The 21,426-nt window shown below is 39.7% G+C and overlaps 1 protein-coding gene across 1 annotated transcript in view; it reads right to left on the reverse strand.

The window, feature by feature from the left end:
* RANBP17 (RAN binding protein 17) overlaps window positions 1-21,426 on the reverse strand; it is a 431,565-nt gene that overhangs the window by 12,972 nt on the left and 397,167 nt on the right. The window contains exon 25 of the mRNA XM_050794341.1: window positions 21,134-21,300. Within this exon, the coding sequence (XP_050650298.1) occupies window positions 21,134-21,300 (167 nt within the window). The remainder of the gene's footprint in view (window positions 1-21,133; window positions 21,301-21,426) is intronic.

Here is a 21,426-nt window from a genome sequence, read left to right on the forward strand (position 1 = left end):
CCCCTCCTTACAGAAAGCTAAGGGACGCTTTTGTTCAAAGTGATTAATTGCTTCAAAAATGAAAAAACTCTTCCAACTATTGTTAAATCTAAGGAAAAACACAACTTAGTTTTGCTGTTTCAATTTACTCTATTACCAGCATCACCCCTAGTTCTCCAAACATGCATTTTAATCCCAGTTTACTGGGGAAAGAATTACCTGTCAGTCTCCTGGCTTATAAGAAAGAAGATAAAGTTAGAATGAAACTTCAGGATTAATTAATTGAGAGTACTGCATGTAATGTGTCTATTCTGAATGTTACTGCACACATCACAATGAAAGCAGTTTTATTTTCCATGGTTGAAATAAATTATGATAAATAATTCATTTCAATGGCAGAGATGTACTGTAGAGCAACAGCAACAAAATTGACGACACTACACACTGTGAGTCTCATTCCTGAATCTTCATTATCCATTTGAAACTTTTTACGAGTAGTAAATCATATTTCAAGTGGCTGCAGATCTCATAAAGCAGCTTGCTGCATTAAAATAAAACCAGAAAACCTGGGGCATTGGAAGGCTGCAGGGTTTGCCACTCAGCACTATTTGGGAAACTCTTTTTCACTCTTGCCAATAACAAACAGAACACTTTTCAATTTGATGTAAAAATTAAGGATTACTTGTCAAAAACACCATCTAAATTTCCTCTGGGTAGGAATGTTGGGAAGATCTGTATTTTTGAGCAATAATTTTCAACTCCAAAGCCACTTTCCCCTAATTTTTATTGAAGTGACCCTTATTTTTAGTTCAAGGTACTTCCTAAACGACCACCACATAGGTTCTAGAACCTCTAATGGCCTATACCAGCCTCTGGGGGTCCCCCAACTAGCAAACAATGTGTGCAAGCTTAAGAGAGTCTAACAAAGGCGCATGTGCTCTGATTCTATCTAAAAAGACCAGCCTATCGTCATAGGATAGGTGATTTTAAGTTGAATCTTAAAAGATGCGTAGAGCATTATCTGGGAAGAAGTATATATTTGGAAGAGGAAATAAAATGAGAAAAGCCACTGGAGACAGAGATTGGCATATTTGAGGAACGAACAGTCCATACCCAGGAGGTTTTTGAAAGAGACCTTTTGAGTGGCAGGGAGTAGATTTGAGGGGCAAGGAGTAGAAGACTGGGCTTGGTCCAGGCTATAAAAGGGCTTCTATGCCATGCTGAATATAGAAATGAGTTTGGGCTAATACATGAAGGGTAGCCTTCAAAGAATTTTTGAGGAGAAGGTGACATGATGAGGTCTGCCATTCAGAACAACACTGATTAGGTTCTGGAGAATAGCAATTATGGGTAAGTACTGGAGGCAAGGTAACAAGTTTAGATATTGCAAGAAGTTCAAAATGAGGGGAGTCAAGGGGTAGCGTAGCAGACACAGAGAGAAACGGTCAGAATCCTTGACTGCATACCCCGTTTTCTTCCCAATGAAATATATCTAAGAAGCATAATCTTAGAAACACACTGAAGCTGTGAATAAACTCAGAGCTTTAGGAACATGGCCTCAGGCCAGGCGCGTGGCTCACATCTGTAATCCTAGCACTTTGGAGGCCAAGGTGGGCAGACTGCTTGAGTTCAGGAGTTTGAGACCAGCCTGGGAAACATGGTGAAACTCCGCCTTTACAAAAAAATACAAAAATTAGCTAGGTGTGGTGGTGTGTGGCTGTAGTCCTAGCTACTTAGGAGGCTGAGGTGGGAAGACTGCTTGAGCCCTGGAGGCTGAAGCTGCAGTGAGCCATGATCATGTCACTGCACTCCAGCCTGGGTGACTGAGTGAAATTCTGTCTCCAAAATAAATAAAATAAAATAAAATAAAATAAAATAAAATAAAATAAAATAAAAAAAAAGAACATGGTCTCAAAGTCAAGACTTCCAATGAAGAGAAGGATGCCAGACTGTTCCAGAAATGCTACATGTAGTGTAGACGTGGCTGCTGTTTAGGTGGCTGTAGCAACGAACTGAATCCTAAGCAATGTGCATATGCATCACAGAGATGACTACAAGCACATGTTTATATTAAATATTCAATGATAAAGTAAACATTCAAAATCAAGGAAGGGAGTGGGGAAACAGCAAGGCATGTTGCTAAACAGTTATCAGACATTTCCCAATTAATATCGTACTTCACAACAGAACAACATAAGCATAATGGCACCAGGGCAACTCATGCAGTCATCAAAGCAGAGTGCAATGAATATTGTAATGTACCAAGGAGAAAGAGTCTGGGAGAGAGTCCAAGAAATAGAAACTCTCAGAGACAGAGTCAGACACAAAAACAGAGATGTGGAGAAAGAGATGTGAGTCAGAGACACTTTCCCCAGTCTCTTTCTTTTCAATGGCCTCAGTTAGAGTTTACTAGTGAATAATATAAACATATGCTTAATCTCTGTCGTGGATATGCATACTGCTTAGGGCTCATATATGCACGTGAACACTCAATCACCATGCTCATGAACTACAAAAGGATCCAAAATGTTTTCATTTTTTCATATGGGGAAAAAATTATTCTTGTGGACAATTCAATGGACCCTTCAGAAATACTTTCCATTAAATAGTAGAGTTTCTATTTAAACCATGCAGAATCTTCAGATTTGAGAGTTTTTATTTACAGTTATCTAATGGCATAGAAAGTGCTGGCCAAGAGGCCAGGGAGATGATTCAAAGATGCTACTTAGATTTGGAAGCTCTTTTTCCTTAATAATTACAAAGAGGGCCCAAGGAATGCTAGTGACTGAAAGTGTTGGGAACTGAACCTCATTCCTCAATTAAACATTTACTGACCACCTAATTTGGGCAAGGCTCTGTGTCAGACCCTGGAAATATACAGATGAACAAGTCACAGTTCCAGCCCTCAAAGAGCTTACAGTTGAGTAGGGGAGGAGATACGCCGTACAGAAACAATGGCAGAAGATACATTAAGTGGCCATAAACAGAAGTTTACACAGGAGGCTTTTAGAAACCAGAGGAGGCTAACCCTGCCTAGGGGTGGAAGCAGCCAGGGATGGCTTCATAGAGAAGGTGACATTTGGATCTGTTGTTGAGAGTAAGAGAAGTTTGACAGTCAGGCAGGAAGAAGGACAAGCAGGTGCAAAGGTTTGGAGAAGAGTTTGGGGGAATGATGAGCAGTTCTGTGGGAATGGAAAGGGTGGATGGGGAGTACTGGTGGCAGATGAGGGTGATTACATAGGCTGGGCGCAGATCTTGCGTGCAGGAAATGGGGTTCCATTAAAGCTGAATAAATCTTTCTGGCAGTGATGTGGTAGTGAACTGCTGGTTTAACCATTCTCCACAGGGTCTGAGCCTTTAGGAGGTCTGGGCCATCTGACTTTTCCCAAGAAGATGCAGCTTTTGGCTGGGCATGGTGGCTCATGCCTGTAATTCCAGCACTTTGGAAGGCCGATGCAGGTGGGTCACCTGAGGTCAGGAGTTCAAGACCAACCTGGCCAACATGGTGAAACCCCATCTACTAAAAATACAAAAAATTAGCCAGGAGTGGTGGTGCGTGCCTATAATCCCAGCTACTTGGGAGGCTGAGACTGGGGAATTGCTTGAACCAGGGAGGGAGGGGCTACAGTGAGATGAGATCATGCGAATACACTCCAGCCTGGGCGACAGAGCAAGACTCCATCTAACAACGACGACGATGGCGACAACAACAACAACAACAACAAGAAGATGCAGCTTTCTTCCTTTTCTAGGATTGGGAAGCCACAGGCACAGAAGCTTTCCTGCTTGGCTCCTGTGCCTTGGTCAAGAGGACACTTCTTGGGTCCTATCTTGCTAGCTCTGTTGCCAGTACTCTGAGAAATGGCACTGACATTACTTCCCTTGGCCTATAGCACATAACTTAATAGTGTACCCTGTCAGGAATAGTTCTGTTTATCAGGAAGCTTTTTATTGATGTTCAACCTTCATTTTCCCTTTCTTAATATTATTCCATTATGCCAATACTCTATTGTGCCATGCTAAGTAATTCCCTTTCCTTCTTGGCATTTACATCTTCCAAGTATTTATAGACTTATCAAATGCCCCATTTAGTTGTCACTTAGGTAAGCTATACATATTTAGCTTCTTTAATCTGGCCCTATAAGCCGCCCTTCCATTCTCCTAAATCACTTGAGTTACTTTCCTCCAGATTTCTGTCAATTTGTTTTCAGACTCTCTGCAATGCGAGGGGCCCAGGAAAAAGATGAAGTTGGCAGGGGAGGGCTTACTCTCTTGAGGGGTAAGTGTACTAATGGCCTAGCGTGGAACTTCTGCCCTTAAAGTGCCATCTCCAAAACAGGCTAAGCCTCAGGACGGACTATGAATGCCTCTTGTTATCTACAAGGTTTCTTTAACCTGTGTATATCTCAAGTCAATCATATTCTATTATTAGCTCTTTTTACGTGCTAGGTGCACACATGTAACTACATACTTACTGAGTACCTACAGTGTGTCTGGTACTGTGCAAGGGACTTTTCCTTCTGTCTTTTCCCCTCCCTCTTCATTTCTCATACTTATTCACTGCTCAAGGAATTTCTGACCTCCTACTGTGTGTCAAGCACCATTGGACGGAATTGGATGAAGTGTGGTCTCTGTGGCCTTAAGGGCTCATGTAACCTTAGTATTTATTAATCTTTTACTGCCCACCCATCAAGTTGTTTCCTTCCAGTCTTAAGGGGTTCAGAGAGATCCCTAAATGCACTTATCTCTAATTGATGCTTTTAGTTCCCTGACCTTAGTGGAACTTGTTTGCCCCATTTAAATAAGAAGCCACATTAAATATGGGCACTCACACAGAGCTCTTTTTTAGGGTTTTCTTTCTGGCAGGTTGCCTTGGTGCCTAAGAGATTTCTCTTCAGACCTTGCACTTTTCATCACCGTCTTTCTTGGGAGTTTATTTGACATTTTTTGTTTATAGGATCTCAACTAAGTATGTACTCAACTGTTTTCCTTTTCCATGGTACCAATGTTCCAGACCATAGAGTGGGCTGAGGGAGTGATGGACTGGGAGAGAATCGAAGACAGTGAGTCTTAACTAAAGTCTGGGCATGACACCACAGGAGGCAGTGGTTCAGCTCTCTGATCCTGGAGGCCAGTTCAGGTAAGCTATAGAATTCCCTTGGGTGAGGTGGTGTTATCTTCCAAGAGGTGGAGTAACTATTCCAAGGACATACAGTTAGCAAATAGTATAACTGGTATTCAAAACCAGGTATACCGACTGCAAAACCTGTCTGCTCTGATGGTTGTAAAATAGAAAGTCTCAACAAATATGGAGAATTTGCAATTTAGAAAGGAGGATGAAATTTCCATCATTTGAAAGCACTCAGTCTATATGCTTCTCAGCATGCTAAAGGATAGAGAATTAATAAGCAAGAATTCTAGGTTGCAAAGCATAAGAGGCAGCATTAATTCATGAAAGGACAGAGGATTAAGGAACCTCTTTTTACCTTGTTCTTCAAATAGGGATAAGATTGCAAACAAACAAGGAGTCTTCCTCAACACACTATATAAACTCACAGCTCCATCAGTGGCTACTGCTCATTAAACTTTCCATGAGTTAAGGCCAGGTGTGGTGGTGCACACCTGTAATCTCAGCACTTTGGGAGGATGAGGCAGGTGGATCACTTCAGCTCAGGAGTTTGGGACCAGTCTGGGCACTATGGTGAAACCCTGTCTCCACCAAAAATACAAAAAAATTAGCTGGGTGTGGTGGTGCACAACTGTAATCCCAGCTACTTGGGAGGCTGAGGTGAGAGGATCATTTGAGCCTGGGAAACAGATGTCGCAGTAAGCTGAGATTGTGCCACTGCACTCCAGCCTGGGTGACAAGGTGAGACCCTATTTAAAACAAACAAACAAACAACCCAAAAAACAACTTTCCATGAGTTAAGAGAAATGAATGTAAAGGTTGGATTCACATTTCCAGCACTCTACAGCACACTATACTTTGGGGAATCACATAATTTAACCTCCAACTGTGTGTAAAAACCAGTAATAACTGTAAAATAAATAAGTCATGCAATTTATTAAGCCTAGTCTTACTTTATACTGTGCCATTCTTTGAAGAAATTCAAGGAGCTTCTCACACCACTCACAATTCCACCAGAGTAATGAAGGCAGGGGAAACCTTCTCATTTACTCTGCTGTCTCTCTTAGACAAGGATGAAAGGGTAAGAAGAAATGCCACAAAGAAATAGGTTAAGGCCCTGAGAAACCTTAGTGTGGTATTATGAAAACTGTGTGAGATCTAGTGATAAGAAGCCTTAATTATAATCTAGATGCCACTATTTTCTAGCTGTGGGACTTGGGCAAGTTCTTTCACACATCTCTGAATCTCTGCATAGGTCTCTCATACAGTCACTGTGGGATTACATTTGTTGATGTACCTAGACTCCCCAGTTAAAAAAAAAAAATCCATGTTGGCCTTATCTCCCTGTTAGGGTTATTGTGAGAATTAGAGACATTATGTATGATGAATGGGAAGAATTATGAGGTACTATGGTTTGAATGTGTCCCCCAAAAAGAACATGTTAGAAACTTAATCCTCAATGTAACAGCATTAAGAGGTGATTAGGCATGAGGGCTCTGCCTTTATGCTTGGATTAATGCCATTATTTTGGGATTGGTTCTTTATAAAAGGTTGAGTTTGGCCTCCTGGTGCTCTTTCTTGCCCTTCCACCCACCTCCATTAGATGACACAGCAAGAAGGCCCTTGCCAGATGCAGACTCTTGACCATGGGCTTCCTAGTCTCCAGGACTGTGAGGCAAATACATTTCTGTTCATTACATATTACCCAATCTATGATATTCTGCTATAGTAGCACATCATGGACCACGAAATTAAGATTTATTTTCATTTTGGCCATTGCAAGGCAATGCCTGAAGTATGCAGGAGGAACAGGTAAGAAAAAAGTCAGTTTGGGCCGGGCACGGTGGCTCAAGCCTGTAATCCTAGCACTTTGGGAGGCTGAGACGGGTGGATCACGAGATCAGGAGATCGAGACCATCCTGGCTAACACGGTGAAACCCTGTCTCTACTAAAAAATACAAAAAAACTAGCCAGGCGAGGTGGTGGTTGCCTGTAGTCCCAACTACTCGGGAGGCTGAGGCAAGAGAATGGCGTAAACCCGGGAGGCGGAGCTTGCAGTGAGCCGAGATTGCGCCACTGCACTCCAGCCTGGGCGACAGAGCGAGACTCTGTCTCAAAAAAAAAAAAAAAAAAAAAAAAAAAAAAGAAAAAAGTCAGTTTGGGGCCAAGAATTTCAAACTCACACCACACCATGCCCTCATCCAGTCCAGTGGGTGTGATTTTGAGAATGCTTATCACAGAAAGAACATTAAGAAAAGCAAAACACAGGGATGGGACCAGGAAAGATCTTGGTGATCTGGCTTCAAAATCAAATTATCTCTGAAAGGAAGTCTTGGGCTTGGAATCTCCTGAAAGGATATTTTTCACATTTATAGTATAAATAGCAGGGACATTTTCCCCTCAAGGACACAAAAAAGTGGTACCTGCATATTGTTTTTCAAAGTGAAGGCCAATTTTACATGTTTATCGAATACTTTCTTTGTGTTAGGTAAGTCTATACTCATTGGTTCATTTTGTCCTCACAACTCTCCTGAGTCAAGATTCTGCCACTGCACTCTAGCCTGGGCGACAGAGCCAGACTCTGTCTCAAAAAAAAAAAAAAAAAAAAAAAAAAAAAAAGATTCTTTTGGCTGTCAGGACAGAGAGACTACCTCTGATAAGACTTAGGTCTATAAGGGGTAGTTTGACCCCGGACAAGGCAGTGCAGTCAAGTCTCTCAAGGGCTCAGAACCATGGACAAGGCAGCTGGCAGGGTATTTCTCAGTCTTTTTCTTTCTCTGGGGCTGCTTGGCCTCTCCTTTGAGATCCTCAGCATGTCTGCTTCTTTTTTCTCTCCTCTAAGACTGGCTATTTCTCTGAACATATGGCAGGGAATGGCTGCCTCATGGCTCTTGAGTTTTCAAGTCTTCAATTTAGGTGAGGACTAGTGGCTGACCAGCATCTTTACAATTTTTTTTTTTAATAATTTTTTTTTTTTTTTTTTTGAGACGGAGTCTCGCTCTGTCGCTCAGGCTGGAGTGCAGTGGCATGATCTTGGCTTACTGCAACCTCCACCTCCCAGGTTCAAGCAATTCTCCTGCCTCAGCCTCCTGAGTAGCTGGGATTACAAGCACATGCCAACACATCCAGCTAAGTTTTGTATTTTTTTAGTAGAGACAGGGTTTCACCATGTTGGTCAGGCTGGTCTCGAACTCCTGACCTCATGATCCGCCCACTTTGGCCTCCCAAAGTGCTGAGATTACAGGTGTGAACCACCACGCCCGGCCAATTTAATTTTTTTTGTAGAGACAGAGTCTTGCTATGTTGCCCAGGCTGGTCAGGAACTCTTGGCCTAAAGCAATCCTCCTGCTTCAGCTTCTCAAAGTGCTGAGATTACAGGCATGAGCCACTGTGCCTGGCAACCAGCATCTTTTAAGTGCCAGTTTCTAAATCTAGGGAGGAAAGACTCTAACTGAGCCAGCTTGGGTCAAGTGTCTAACTCCTGTCCAATCAGTTCTAAAAAAGAAAAAAAAAGTCCTAGGCTCAAGGACTGAAGACTCAATTTAGTTCTTGATTGAAGAATGCTGTATGGCTCTTCCTGCCACTCTTCCATCCCTGCCAATCCTGTTTCTAGGCCAGTTAGTTACTAGTACTGTATAGTGGTTAAGAGCACAGGTTCTAAGGCTGGGGGCAGTGGCTCAAGCCTGTAATGCCAGCACTTTGGGAGGCTGAGACGGGCAGATCACAAGGTCAGGAGATCAAGACCATCCTGGCTAACCTGGTGAAACTCCGTCTCTACTAAAAAATACAAAAAACTAGCTGGGCGAGGTGGCGGGCGCCTGTAGTCTCAGCTACTCGGGAGGCTGAGGCAGGAGAATGGCGTAAACCCGGGAGGCGGAGCTTGCAGTGAGCTGAGATCTGGCCACTGCACTCCAACCTGGGCGACAGAGTGAGACTCCATCTCAAAAAAAAAAAAAAAAAAAAAAAAAAAAAAAGGCACAGGTTCTGCTACTTACTAGCTGTATGATATTGGGTGAGTTATTTAACTTCTCAGAGCTATAATTACAATATTTTGATTATAGAGTGGAGATAAAATACCTATCTCACAGAGTATTGATGTAAATAGAAATATATACATGTATATACATATACGTATACATAAGGCACTTAGCACACAGCCTAGCATATAATTGATTCTACTGTTTTTTATCATAATCATTCTCATTAAACTTCTCTGTCTGAGCCTGAGGTTTTCCTTCTATAGTGATGTCTTACATCCCAGAAACCCAGCAGGAAACAAGGCTTCTGTTACAGAATGAAGGAAAAGCTTAGGTCTTCAAGAAGGATGTATGAAGGTTCCTTGGAATGGTAAGAAAACATTACTGAATCATTATTTTCTGGCCAAGGTAGCCATCCTCTTTGTGGTAGTCACACAAATTTATGATCTGTCTGGTAAGTCCTGGGCCAGCTTCGTGTGATGCAGGGAGACGATCCCAGGTGTCATTTTCTTATGTCACAGAAACACTAAGAGTAGAAAGGCTGCACTTGTATCAAAACTTGGGAGTGCAAGTGAAATCCTAAATAACTTCTATTTGTGAAATAGAGATAAATGCTGCTATCTGTGTTACGTTAGCATAAAGACAAAGATGTTCTCTGCAGTGCTTCTTTTTCTGAGAATTCTTAAGGAAAAAAAAAAAAGACAAACCAAAAATCACTGAACGTCAACAGATAAAACCAATTCCTTTTGAGTACATATTGTTAAAAGCTTCCCAGAGTCAGGGTTAGTATTTAATCTATGGGTCAGAAATTTGCCTTGCAGAGGTTTTTTTTTTTTTTTTTTTAAAGATACATTTAGTGAATTCTTTTTGTTCTTAATTTAAAATAATAGCAATTATGCCGGCCACTATTAACGAAGAGGCTAAAAACCATTTTGGTTGCCATTTGCCATACTGGTGAGTGACTGTTATAAAGCATGCCTAATTATTATTGGGCTAACCCTGTGTAGCGGTGCTTTCTTCCCTTATGAAATATTCTATATCTGCTTTACATGAATGTGAGCAAAAAGTTATGGCTGTTGTTCATTTTCCACCACTCCCTTGCTATCCTGAGAACATTCGTTGCAGACTAATAACTAAACTGTAGCTAAAAGAGAGATGACAGATCACAGTCCCCTTTAATTCATAAGGAAAGCATTTGGAGCCCCTGAGAATACCAAATCAAGCCACTGGCACCCAATGGCTTCACACTAAGTTCCAAACCATATCATATTTTTTAGTTTAAAGACAAAGTCAAATGGATATGTGGCTTATTTATTCCAAATTCTTCTTCATGAAGAGCTGCCTTCTTTTTTTCTTTTAGCTCCTTGTAAAACATTATAATTCCCCTATTCTATAAACATACAAATATAATTGTAAAATGACATCATTCTGTTTTCATTTAATTACCCCTGAAATGCTTTCTATTTAATATTCATTACTCAAAAGCTAATTTAAAAGAGAAAGAGATGTGACTTATTCAAAAAGATGTACTGTCATTCACAGCAATAGTTATCTAATATACAGAAGTTAATAAAGCAGATTAATCTACAAGTCCCTTTAAGCCATTCTTGAGTTTTGAACAACTGCCTCTTTGACCTTTCACCTCCATGCTGTGCACCAGTAGCAGGTGCCAGCTGAACAGAAATTATGGCTGCTGTGTTTGGACGCAAAATCTTTTCTTACTTTGCTTCTGACCAGCAGCTGACCCTGTAGGAGTGATTGTTTCTGGTGCCGGCCTAAAGGCTACATAAACCAGTAGCAGATAAACAAAAGGCTACATATACCAGCTGCCTTGCCTAAGGGTACTATCCTAGACTGACACCTCCACTCCTTCTTCAGCGTTCCAAATTGCTCCTTGTTTGTTTCCATACATGCATTTCATCCATGTTATTTTGTGTGAGGGGTGGGGGTAGGGGAAGCCCCCCTCAAAACAACAACAAAAAAACCCTCTGCTCCCCGAACTTGACTTTTGAGTATTCCATGTCAAACTGTGCCATTATAATGCTAATCCAGGCCTGATTTAGCAACTTTAATAAGAGGCTAAACCCTCTTGTAATTAGATAATAAAATTTTATTATGTATTTTAATATTAAAAGTCTTAAAATCAAACTCTTCAAATCATACACTGGCACAAAACTAAGGTGCTTACATATCATAGCCTCAGAAAATGGGAACCTGAAAAAGCACATTGTGGCTAATTTTTCATTCTCAGAAATGTAAACATGGAATTCCTATGTGGTAATAGTGAAAGCTCCAATACTCTTAATTATGTACAGGGAAGAATGAATCTATTCAAGTATGAAGCACACTGTACCATTTCCAGCAACAGCATGAGATGACTTTGACAGTTATTTCTTGGATACAAATTACACAAGTATAAAAACAATCCCCATAATGATTAAATGCAGTTATGTACATAGGAGAATACCAGTGCAAATGGTAACATATTTAAATAGTTTTCCTTCATTAAAAAAATTATATATGATATTAAACCATCAATCACTGCTGAGGCACAGGAGTTTAAATGTATTGTCACTGGCTGAAATAAATGACTTGGAGACTGGATTCTGGCTCACTCAATATGGTGTCTTTGCTGTTGCTTAGTCACCCAACTCTCTGCTGGTTTGGGTACATCTGGTGGATTCCATCCCTTTCAATTAATAAGGCAAGTTATGCTATCAATGGGTTACATCCTTAAACTGTGCTTAGAGGTCGAAAAACACATGTCCTAGTGGGGGTTGGGGTGGGGGTTCCTCTCTGTTCTGTTAACCATTTGGAACAATATCTGACGTACTTTTTTCTTTCTTCACCCATGTTTAGAATAAAATTTTCTTTTAGAATTTCAGCAAGGTTATTCTGTAGTATATTATGATATAATCTTATCTTAGCATTTCCATTTGGTTTATTATGTAGCAGTCTATCACTACACTAGGTTTGATACTTAAAATTACTGCCTGCGATCATACTTCTGAAAACTAATATTTTGGGGGTTTACTCTGCAAATACTCATTGACTATCATGAAGTGTCAGGCTCTGCTGGGTGCTGGGACAAGTATCAGGACGTAGGTGATCTTTGAGGGAGGAAAAAGTCACTCTATAAATATGTATTCTTATGGCTACAATGTTAATTTGATGACTTATAAATCAGTAACATATATTTTTAAGCGTTTTTTGTTTTAAAATGCCATTTTTGTTACTATTGAGATAGTCATTCATCAAATATTTCTATAATAAAAATTAAATTAAAATGGCAAAGATATGGTTAATAACAAAGGATCTGGACTAGATTATTCTTGTAAAGATAGGTAAGTACTTTTATAACATCACACGTAAAATGTCACCTTGATATTAAAAAAACTAGTGTAGCCGGGCGCGGTGGCTCAAGCCTGTAATCCCAGCACTTTGGGAGGCCGAGACGGGTGGATCACAACGTCAGGAGATCGAGACCATCCTGCCTAACACGGTGAAACCCCGTCTCTACTAAAAAATACAAAAAAAAAAAAAAAAACTAGCCGGGCGAGGTGGCGGGCGCCTGTAGTCCCAGCTATTCGGGAAGCTGAGGCAGGAGAATGGCTTGAACCCGGGAGGCAGAGCTTGCAGTGAGCTGAGATCCGGCCACTGCACTCCAGCCTGGGCGACAGAGCAAGACTCCGTCTCAAAAAAAAAAAAAAAAAAAAAAAAAAAAAAAAAAACAACTAGTGTTTCTCTATTTTTAAAATTATAAACATTAACTTTCTAAACTGATCTCTTGAGGCAATGGTCACAAATTTTTCATTCTTAAGAGGTTTACTCTCTTTTGGGCTTTTATTACCTGGTTGTTACCTAGATACTTTTGTCCAGTCCCAGACCTCTTAAATATTTTATTTTGATCCTTAGTAGTTAGATTTTGTACACACACACACACACACACACACACACACACACACTTGACCAAACTAAACTCTATTTTTATCTTAAACAAACCTGGCTATTTTGAAGAAAAAGAAAGTTTGAAAAGTATTGAGTGAGTTTCATTTCATCTCCTGTTTCTTGTATTCCTTGTGTGCAAAGATGTAACCCAAAAGTGATAAAATATTCCCTTTAAGTTCAAGTAGACAAGTATAGTAAAAGTAAAAGCAAGAGCAAAATAAATTAAGAACCCCCAAAGCCCTGGATTAAGTAAAATCAAAATAACTATATCCTTTTAAAACTAACCAAAAAAGTATGCTTAAAAAGTTAGCAAAAAACCATACAGAAATAAAAATATCACTGCAGCAGTGCTGTATGGGATGGCTGTGAGAAATACAAGGTATCATGCATTGGGGGATCTTAGTTCTGAAATTTCTTAAGTTTCTATACTACAGAAGTGGAAAGCTGGTATCCAGGCATACAGTGTTGTCCCGCCAAGTGTTTCTATTTTTTTTTTTTTTTTTAATTTTCAATCAGTGGCCACATCTAAAAACCTGAATTTCTGGCTGTTCTTCAAGGGAGAAATTTCAATGTATCTGGCAACACTGGGTCTGACCTTCTTATAAGGCAACAATTGGCTGGAGGTGTGCTGAGGCTGCCCCCTTTAGACAGAGACGTGCACTCAACTTTAGGATTCCTTCCTGTCTACCTCATTCAGGTTTTTTGCTTCTTGGCCCTATAGGCATCTTAGTTTGTGACACCTGGTATAGTTATAATGGATAGGAAAGTGAGAAGGAGTCTCAAAGGAACTCAGGTATAGATTCAGACTTTAAGAATGACCACTGATAGAGTTAATGGTACTCAACAGCAGAAATTTCCTTTAGGAAACAGAAGCAGTTTACAACCAGAAAGAGGTTAAAAATAGCATTCTACGCTGATGAATCAGGGGTGAAAGTCAGGACAGTGAACAGAGATGTGCTGGATACGGGAGAGAGATGCAAAGCACATGTTGCTTTCCTATCATCATTTCACAGCTGCCATATAGATTCTGTCCTAGAAAAATCAGGTTAAACCTCAAGAGCTACCTCGGAGGCATTAAAGAAAAGTCACAAAGGACATTATAACACAGCCGTACTACTACATTCTGATCTTCTCAAGACTACATGTCCTACTACATTATATACCTTCAACATCTGGCTATAAAATTAATGAATGGGTGTGGGCGTAGAATAAGAAAGTGGAAGCTTGGTTAGGTCTGCCTTGGTGGTGGTGGGAGCCACAGGGCTTTTTCTGCAGCAGCTGGCAAAGCCACCTCCTTCTCCCTTGCCCGCTGCCTCTCTGGGTCACTGCCCATCTGTTTTGTCCTGGCTGTAGTATAATGCGGGGGTATAGAATGACTGCTTTAAACCATTCTACCTTAAGGATGGCCCCAGTGGGACTTACTGGAAGCTCAACTTGCCTCATGTTATGTGCTCAAAACCTACGTACTTTAGACTAGAAGCCACTAAACAAGGGAACAGAGATAGCTTTGTGTTTAAGCATGTGAACCCTAGAGTTAAACAGATTTCAGTTAAAATTTTAGTTCTTCCAGTTACTGACTTTGTGACTTTGGGAATGTTTCCTAATTTTTTTGTGCCTCAGTTCCTATATCTGTAAAATGGTGATGATAATACTACACCTTCACAAAGATACTGTCATGATTAAACCAGATAATGCATACGTAAGTAGGTTAAGCTAGTGCCTGCACATAGTAAGCACTTACATTTGAAAAGTTTTATTCCTTAAATTTCTAAATTTTAAAGCTTTTATTTTAGGTTCGGGGTACATGTACAGGTTTGTTATCTAGGTAAATTGCATGTCACAGGGGTCTGGTGTACAGATTACTTTGTCATGCAGGTAATAAGCACAGTACCCCCGAGAGGTAGTTTTTTGATCTTCACCCTCCTCCAACTCTCTACTCTCGAGTAGGCCCCGGTATCTGTTGTTCCCTTCATGTCCATGTGTACTCAATGTTTAGCTCCCACTCATAAGTGAGAACATGCTGTATTTAGTTTTCTGTTTCTGCATTAGTTCGCTTAGGATAATGGCCTCCAACGCCATCCATGTTGCTGCAGAGGACATGATCTCTTTCTTTGTGATGGCTGTGTAGTATTCCATGGTGTATATGGTGTATATATGTACCACATTTTCTATCCTGTCGACCACTGATGGGCATTTAGGTTGATTCCATGTCTTTGCTATTGTGAATAGAAGCACGTACATTTTGCCAATATTATTTTTTTCCCACTATGTATATGCATAATATATGCATTGATTGCTGTTAAAACCAAGATTGTAGCACCAGGTGCAAAAACTATGTTATGTAATTTGAGTTCCTATTTTCCAATTTCAGTGTCATTAATAATGACATATCCCTGGCTTCCTGTAAACTTTTTAAATCCGTTATTACCTGATCCAGTTGTGAATGTTCTTTCAGTTTGTTTTTGATATCAATATACTACTGTATTATTGAGAATAAAGTTGTAAATCAACCAGAGTGAGCTAATGGTTTACATAAAGAGCATACTTTTTATTTAAGGATCACTAGAAAAGTCTTTATTAACATTAGAACATCTGACTATTCTTTTTAAGAGGACAAGAGATATGACTGTATTTCATCTGCTTAAGTGTTTTTGACTGTAAGAGTCTTGCTAAGGTTCCTGTAGGCCAAAATCTCAACATCAGTTAAATATGCGACTGCATTTTCTCCTACTTAGTATTATGGAATGGAATCTTAAGTATGAAAGATGTCTTGTATAGTATGTCAAAATGTTGAGCAATATCATTTCAGTCTAAACACAGAAATGAAAAAAGAGCAGATGATTTCCCTTTTGCTGTAATTCACTTTGGGATGCATGTCATGAAGAGCACTATACAAAAGCAATTTTCATTGATTGACTGACTGATTGAGGAAAAGGGTGAATGTTCTTTCAGCTTAAGTCCCTACTGAAGTATGATTTTTATAGCTCCTGACAGCTCTTCACAATTTGTAGTTAAATGCCATGTTAGCAAAAAAAAAACAAAAAAACAAAAAAACCAAAAAAAACCACACACACACACACACACATAAAAAGGAGGGAGAAAAGGGAGAGAAAGAAAATCACAATTAGAATTTCTTTTGGATTTCATTACAGTTGACTTGAGCAAAATAGATAAATAGACGAGAGTAAGATGAATTCAACCCTAACTGCTCTAATTCCTCTATGCAATATATTAAGGTTTTCAAGACTATAATTGCTAAAAATACACCTTTTAACAAATTAATTGCATAATAGTCCTTGTTATATTTCTGTGGAAGGTGCTACAATTTCTAGAGCAATTAGTTTTAACTGGAATTCTGATTTAGAGAAGCTTTCAGGATCAGTGTCTTATTCTAATAATCTCACAAATTACATATAACTATGTGTTATGGATACAAATACTTACTGACCAGTGATGAAACTGAAAAAATTTCACAAAGAAATGTTGTCTTCCAAATTATTGTAGCAGATCCGTGTCTTAGCTGCTATGAATTGGTAGTAATTAGTAATTTGATCACTGTTACTGTTAGTCTGTCCTTAAATTTTTAGTTTATCCTTCTAATAACATAAAAATGCTTGGGGAATTTTCCACCTTAATTTATGTAAACTGGGTTTTTCTCAATTGTTAGGTCAAAGCAATGCTGGTGACGCAATTGTTTTTAACTTCAAATAGATTCACGTACAGTGGACCTTCATATGGACTAAATTTTAATGCTTGCAAAGTTAGAGTTGTTTGCAAAATATGAAAAATGGCTTATTTGGAGAACATTTTAAAAAATTTTGAAGCTCTAAAGCCACATAGCAGGGAATAATAAACACATTTCCAGGTGAGAGGCACATAAAATATCTTTCCCAGGCTGCTATATACAAATGGAAAGGCCTGTAAGGATGTTGGAAAACCTTTATGTAGGTTCATGCTTCCTTTACTATGGAAGCTTGAGGAGATAACTTTTGCAATTAACATTCCTCATGCAATTATGCTTCCAGCAAAATAGGCCCAGGTTGGGGGGAAAAAACAGTTCAAACTAGTAAATAATTGCAGTATCATTGTATCAGTTTAGTTTAAAGAGCTGACAAACCCTCTCTAAACTCCAAGCACAATTAGTCATTAGGGTCTAGTTTTTCAGAACTGTTAAGCAATTTGTAATCCATTCCTTTTAATAGGGTTAGGCATTACTTAACCGACACAGATGCCTTGAAAACTGAAACCTCAAGTTATGAAGCAGTAACCTTGTTCATTACCTTCTGTGATAGGCAAATCATCTATTAAAAACAGCATTTAATGGGCAACCAATGAATAATCAATGGCTCACTTTTCATCTGCGTGTGAAAATGAAAATAACCCAATACAAGATCCCGCTGGTGACAGGCTGAATCTTGGGTTCTGCTGCTCTTCAGGGCTGATTTATAAGGTCTTGGAAAGCTGATGTAAACAGATGATCAATGGGACCCATCCCTGCTAATAATAACCCCCAACTGGCCCACTCCCTCTTTTTCAAGTCCATCCCTTCAGGCTATTCGTTCTGTCCAGCTAATTCTTCCCACTGCTCCTGCCTGCTGCTTTTACTCTGGCCATCCGTTCAGTCCAGCCGACTCAGAAGTAATTTTATACGCAGCAGAGAGCGGGTGGAATTGATTTTTCACTCAGCGCTCTGTTCCCATCTGAATAATTATCAATTTTACTGCCTCATAAAGGGAAGAGTCAAAATTTCAAATCAATTCAAAAGAGCTTTTGAGACGACAGAAACTGTGCATAAGAATAGAGGTCAAAGTTGTCAGTGACCTAAGGAGATGATGTCAGATATTACTATACCTAATAGCTGACATCAGAGGCACTCAAGATGATATAACCTAGTACTAATGCAAATCATATTTATGCTGACTACCAGAGCCCAGTCATTAATATTTAAAATGCTATCTGAAAGCCTACATTCCAAATAAATAGAATGTATTCCACTGTTAATAAAGATATATCACTACTTACTCATATGCTATAAAGTGAAGGATTACCAAGTATTATTAACACACAGAAATTACTTAAACCAACAAATGCATGCTAATTCTGAGTAAAGACAAACTTGATTTGTCTCCTGCTCAACCACATTACTTGCTTTGCAAAATCTGATATGGTATTTTGTCTAGGGCCATAGTCTATTGATTTTTGCTAAAATTTTCTACCAACTTAAAAGTTTCTGCCAAAGTTTATGGGAGAATACTGTGATTATGGCTGAGCGCTGGTAGGAGTGATATGGTGGCAGACTTGTCCCTTGCCATGGTGGGGTAAAGGCTGGGTCTGATTCCTGGCCAATCCATGAATATATATATATATTTTTGGTGGGGACATGCTCTAAGTCAGTGATCCTCAACCTTCTCCATGTAAAACACGAGTGCTGTGATACAGTCCCACCAGTGCCAGTGGCTACTGCATTTGGGTGGGTTGGGGAGGGAGGAGAGACGCACTGACATTTTGAGAGCACGTGTATTTTGAAAAGCCACTCCAGGTGAAGCAGAGATATTATCTTCACCTTGAATATCAATTGTGTGAGTAGTAAGGACTTGGGCTTTTGAGTCAAACAGACCTTGCTTCAAATTCCAGCTCTACCACTTTCCAGCTGATCTCTCTGTACCTCAGTTTATTCATCTGTAAAATGGGGATGCTGATACCCACTTTTCGGGGTTGTTGTGGGGTCTAAATGAGGAGACTTCTCTGACAATACTCCCTCCCCTTATATTTCACTTTCTTTGTCATCACTATGTTAATTAAATTATCAAATAACTGGTGAGTTACTTGTCTCTTTGTCCCATGGCAAGAAATTTTGTAAGGAGATAAATTATGTCTTAGGAATCTTAACAGCTCTTGCACCTGGCACATAATAAATTCTCACTAAATGTGAGATACCTTCCTTTTTCCTTTACATTACCAACACGTTGTAACAGTTCCAGGGTCACACCAAATAATTATAGGTCTACAGCCCTTTGCCTAGTTACACAAAATATGAATGACACCCATTATCCCTGGAAAATAACTGGTTAACTGAAACATCACCACAAATAAAGTTTACATAATTTCATTTAAATATTAGCAAAAACTGACAGCCAGGAAGGCACCCTCTTTCACAGTTGTCTCATTCTGTTTTCATCATTTACTGATATAGAGTGACATTTTTTCTTTTTCTTTTTTTTTGAGATGGACGCTCGCTCTGTTGCCAGGCCGGAGTGCAGTAGTGTGATCTCGCTCACTGCAACCTCTGCTTCCCAGGTTCAAGCAATTCTCCTGCCTCAGCCTCCCACATAGCTGGGAATACAGGCACACACCACCATGCCCAGCTAATTTTTGTATTTTTAGTAGAGACAGGGTTTCACCATATTGGCCAGGCTGGTCTCGAACTCCTCACCTCATGATCCACCTGCCTTGGCCTCCCAAAGTGCTGATATTACAGGCGTGAGCCACTGCACCCGGCCGACATTTTCTGATGATTGCAGGCAACTTATTTGCTCCCTAACGGTCATACAGCCACACACTATTGACGTGTTTACATTTGCAAATTACAAACTATTATGGATGTAATTTGGCAAAAGAAAACAACTGAAAACAGGATGAAGATACTTTCCACATTTAGTAGAATTAGAAAATATAGTGATGGGGCTAGGTGCAGTGGCTCACACCTGTAATCCCAGCACCTTGGGAGGCTGAGGTGGGAGGACGGTTTGTGCTCAGGAGTTCAAAACTAGCCTGGCAACGTGGCAAAACCCCTTCTCTACAAAAAAAAAAAAAAAAAAAAAAAAAGAAAGAAAGGAAAATATAGTGATGGCATAGCCATAAAAAATGGTATTGTTCTTTTTGAAATATTTTTGGCATGTACATTTAAAAAAATTTTTTTTAAATTTTCTTTTTTTTTTTTTTTTGAGATGGAGTCTCGCTCTCTCGCCAGGCTGGAATGCAGTTGCGTGATCTCGGCTCACTGCAACCTCTGCCTCCCGGGTTCAAGCAATTCTTCTGCCTCAGCCTCCCGACTAGCTGGGACTACAGGTGTGTGCCACCACGCCTGGCTAATTTTTGTATTTTTAGTAAAGACGGGGTTTCACCATATCAGTCAGGCTGGTCTTGAACTCCTGAACTCATGATCTGCCTGCCTTGGCCTCCCAAAGTGCTGGGATTACAGGCGTGACCACCGTGCTCAGCCTAAATCTTCTTATTTAGAGATGGGGTCTTGCTATGTTGCCCAGGCTGGTCTTGAACTTCTGGGCTCAAGCAATCCTCCTGCCTCTGCCTCTGGAGCAGCTGGTACTACAGGTACTGCACCTTGCAATATTCATTTCTTATGCATGCCGTTACTGTTATTTGCACAAGCGAGTTTTTTAAAATGGTATTAAACTTGGACCTAACCCATTAGCTACTTAGAAAATACATTAGAAAATAAACAAATTGTGGCTTTATTACTTATTAGTTAGATGTTATTGAACAATTTACCTAACCCATCTGAACCAAGATTTCTCATTTTAAAATGGCAAAAATAACAACTATGGTATGATGAATGAAATTCCTAGCAAGCTGCCTGGCATACACCAGGAGTCCAGCAAATTGCAGTTTCCCAATATACTGGAGTATTCATAAGGCAAACTTAAGATGACATTATCAGAGACACCAGGAGAGAAATCAGGGGCTGACTGTTTCCAGTTCCAGTTTTGTCTAATTTTTCTCAGGCCTCTGGAAAAACTATCCTCTTTTTGAATTCTTGCTCCACTGAGGTGAGATGAACAACCCAGGTATTTCTTGAGGGTAGGCAATCCTAAGGCCTGTGTTTTTTCCCCACTTTCAGGGAAAATACTCCCAGACTATATAATATATACAGACACATACATATATATGTATTTATATATGTATGCATTTATATTATTATATATATACATATATGTATACACACACATATACACATATATCTATATATTTTTAACCAGTGTAAAAAGTCTTGGCAAGACCGGCTGCTCTAAGATAAATTCAGGGCCAGGTATGGCTTCTGGGAACATTCGTTTCATAAGCCAGGTGATCAACCACCCGTTACCTGCTGCAGGACATCTGGGTTTTGCTGCATAAAATGTAATAGTCTCTGGCCAGCCTGGGTAGCCTCTCTGCATCGAAGTGGCTTCTTGCCCTCTTTTGCTATGTGCCTGAAGAGGTAGGTGACGATGTAGTCTAAACTGGTACAGCAGCTGGAGGAGACAACTGTATCTGTACAAATAGTAAATAAGAATTCATTTGCATTACTTAAGGTTTTGCTCCATTTGATTACATAATGGCTCCATTAAAAATAATTACTTTCTGATTTCAAAGTGCTTTTATCAAATTGCAAGTTCT

Source organism: Macaca thibetana, chromosome 6 (assembly GCF_024542745.1).
Source record: "Macaca thibetana thibetana isolate TM-01 chromosome 6, ASM2454274v1, whole genome shotgun sequence".
Taxonomy (NCBI): domain Eukaryota; kingdom Metazoa; phylum Chordata; class Mammalia; order Primates; family Cercopithecidae; genus Macaca; species Macaca thibetana.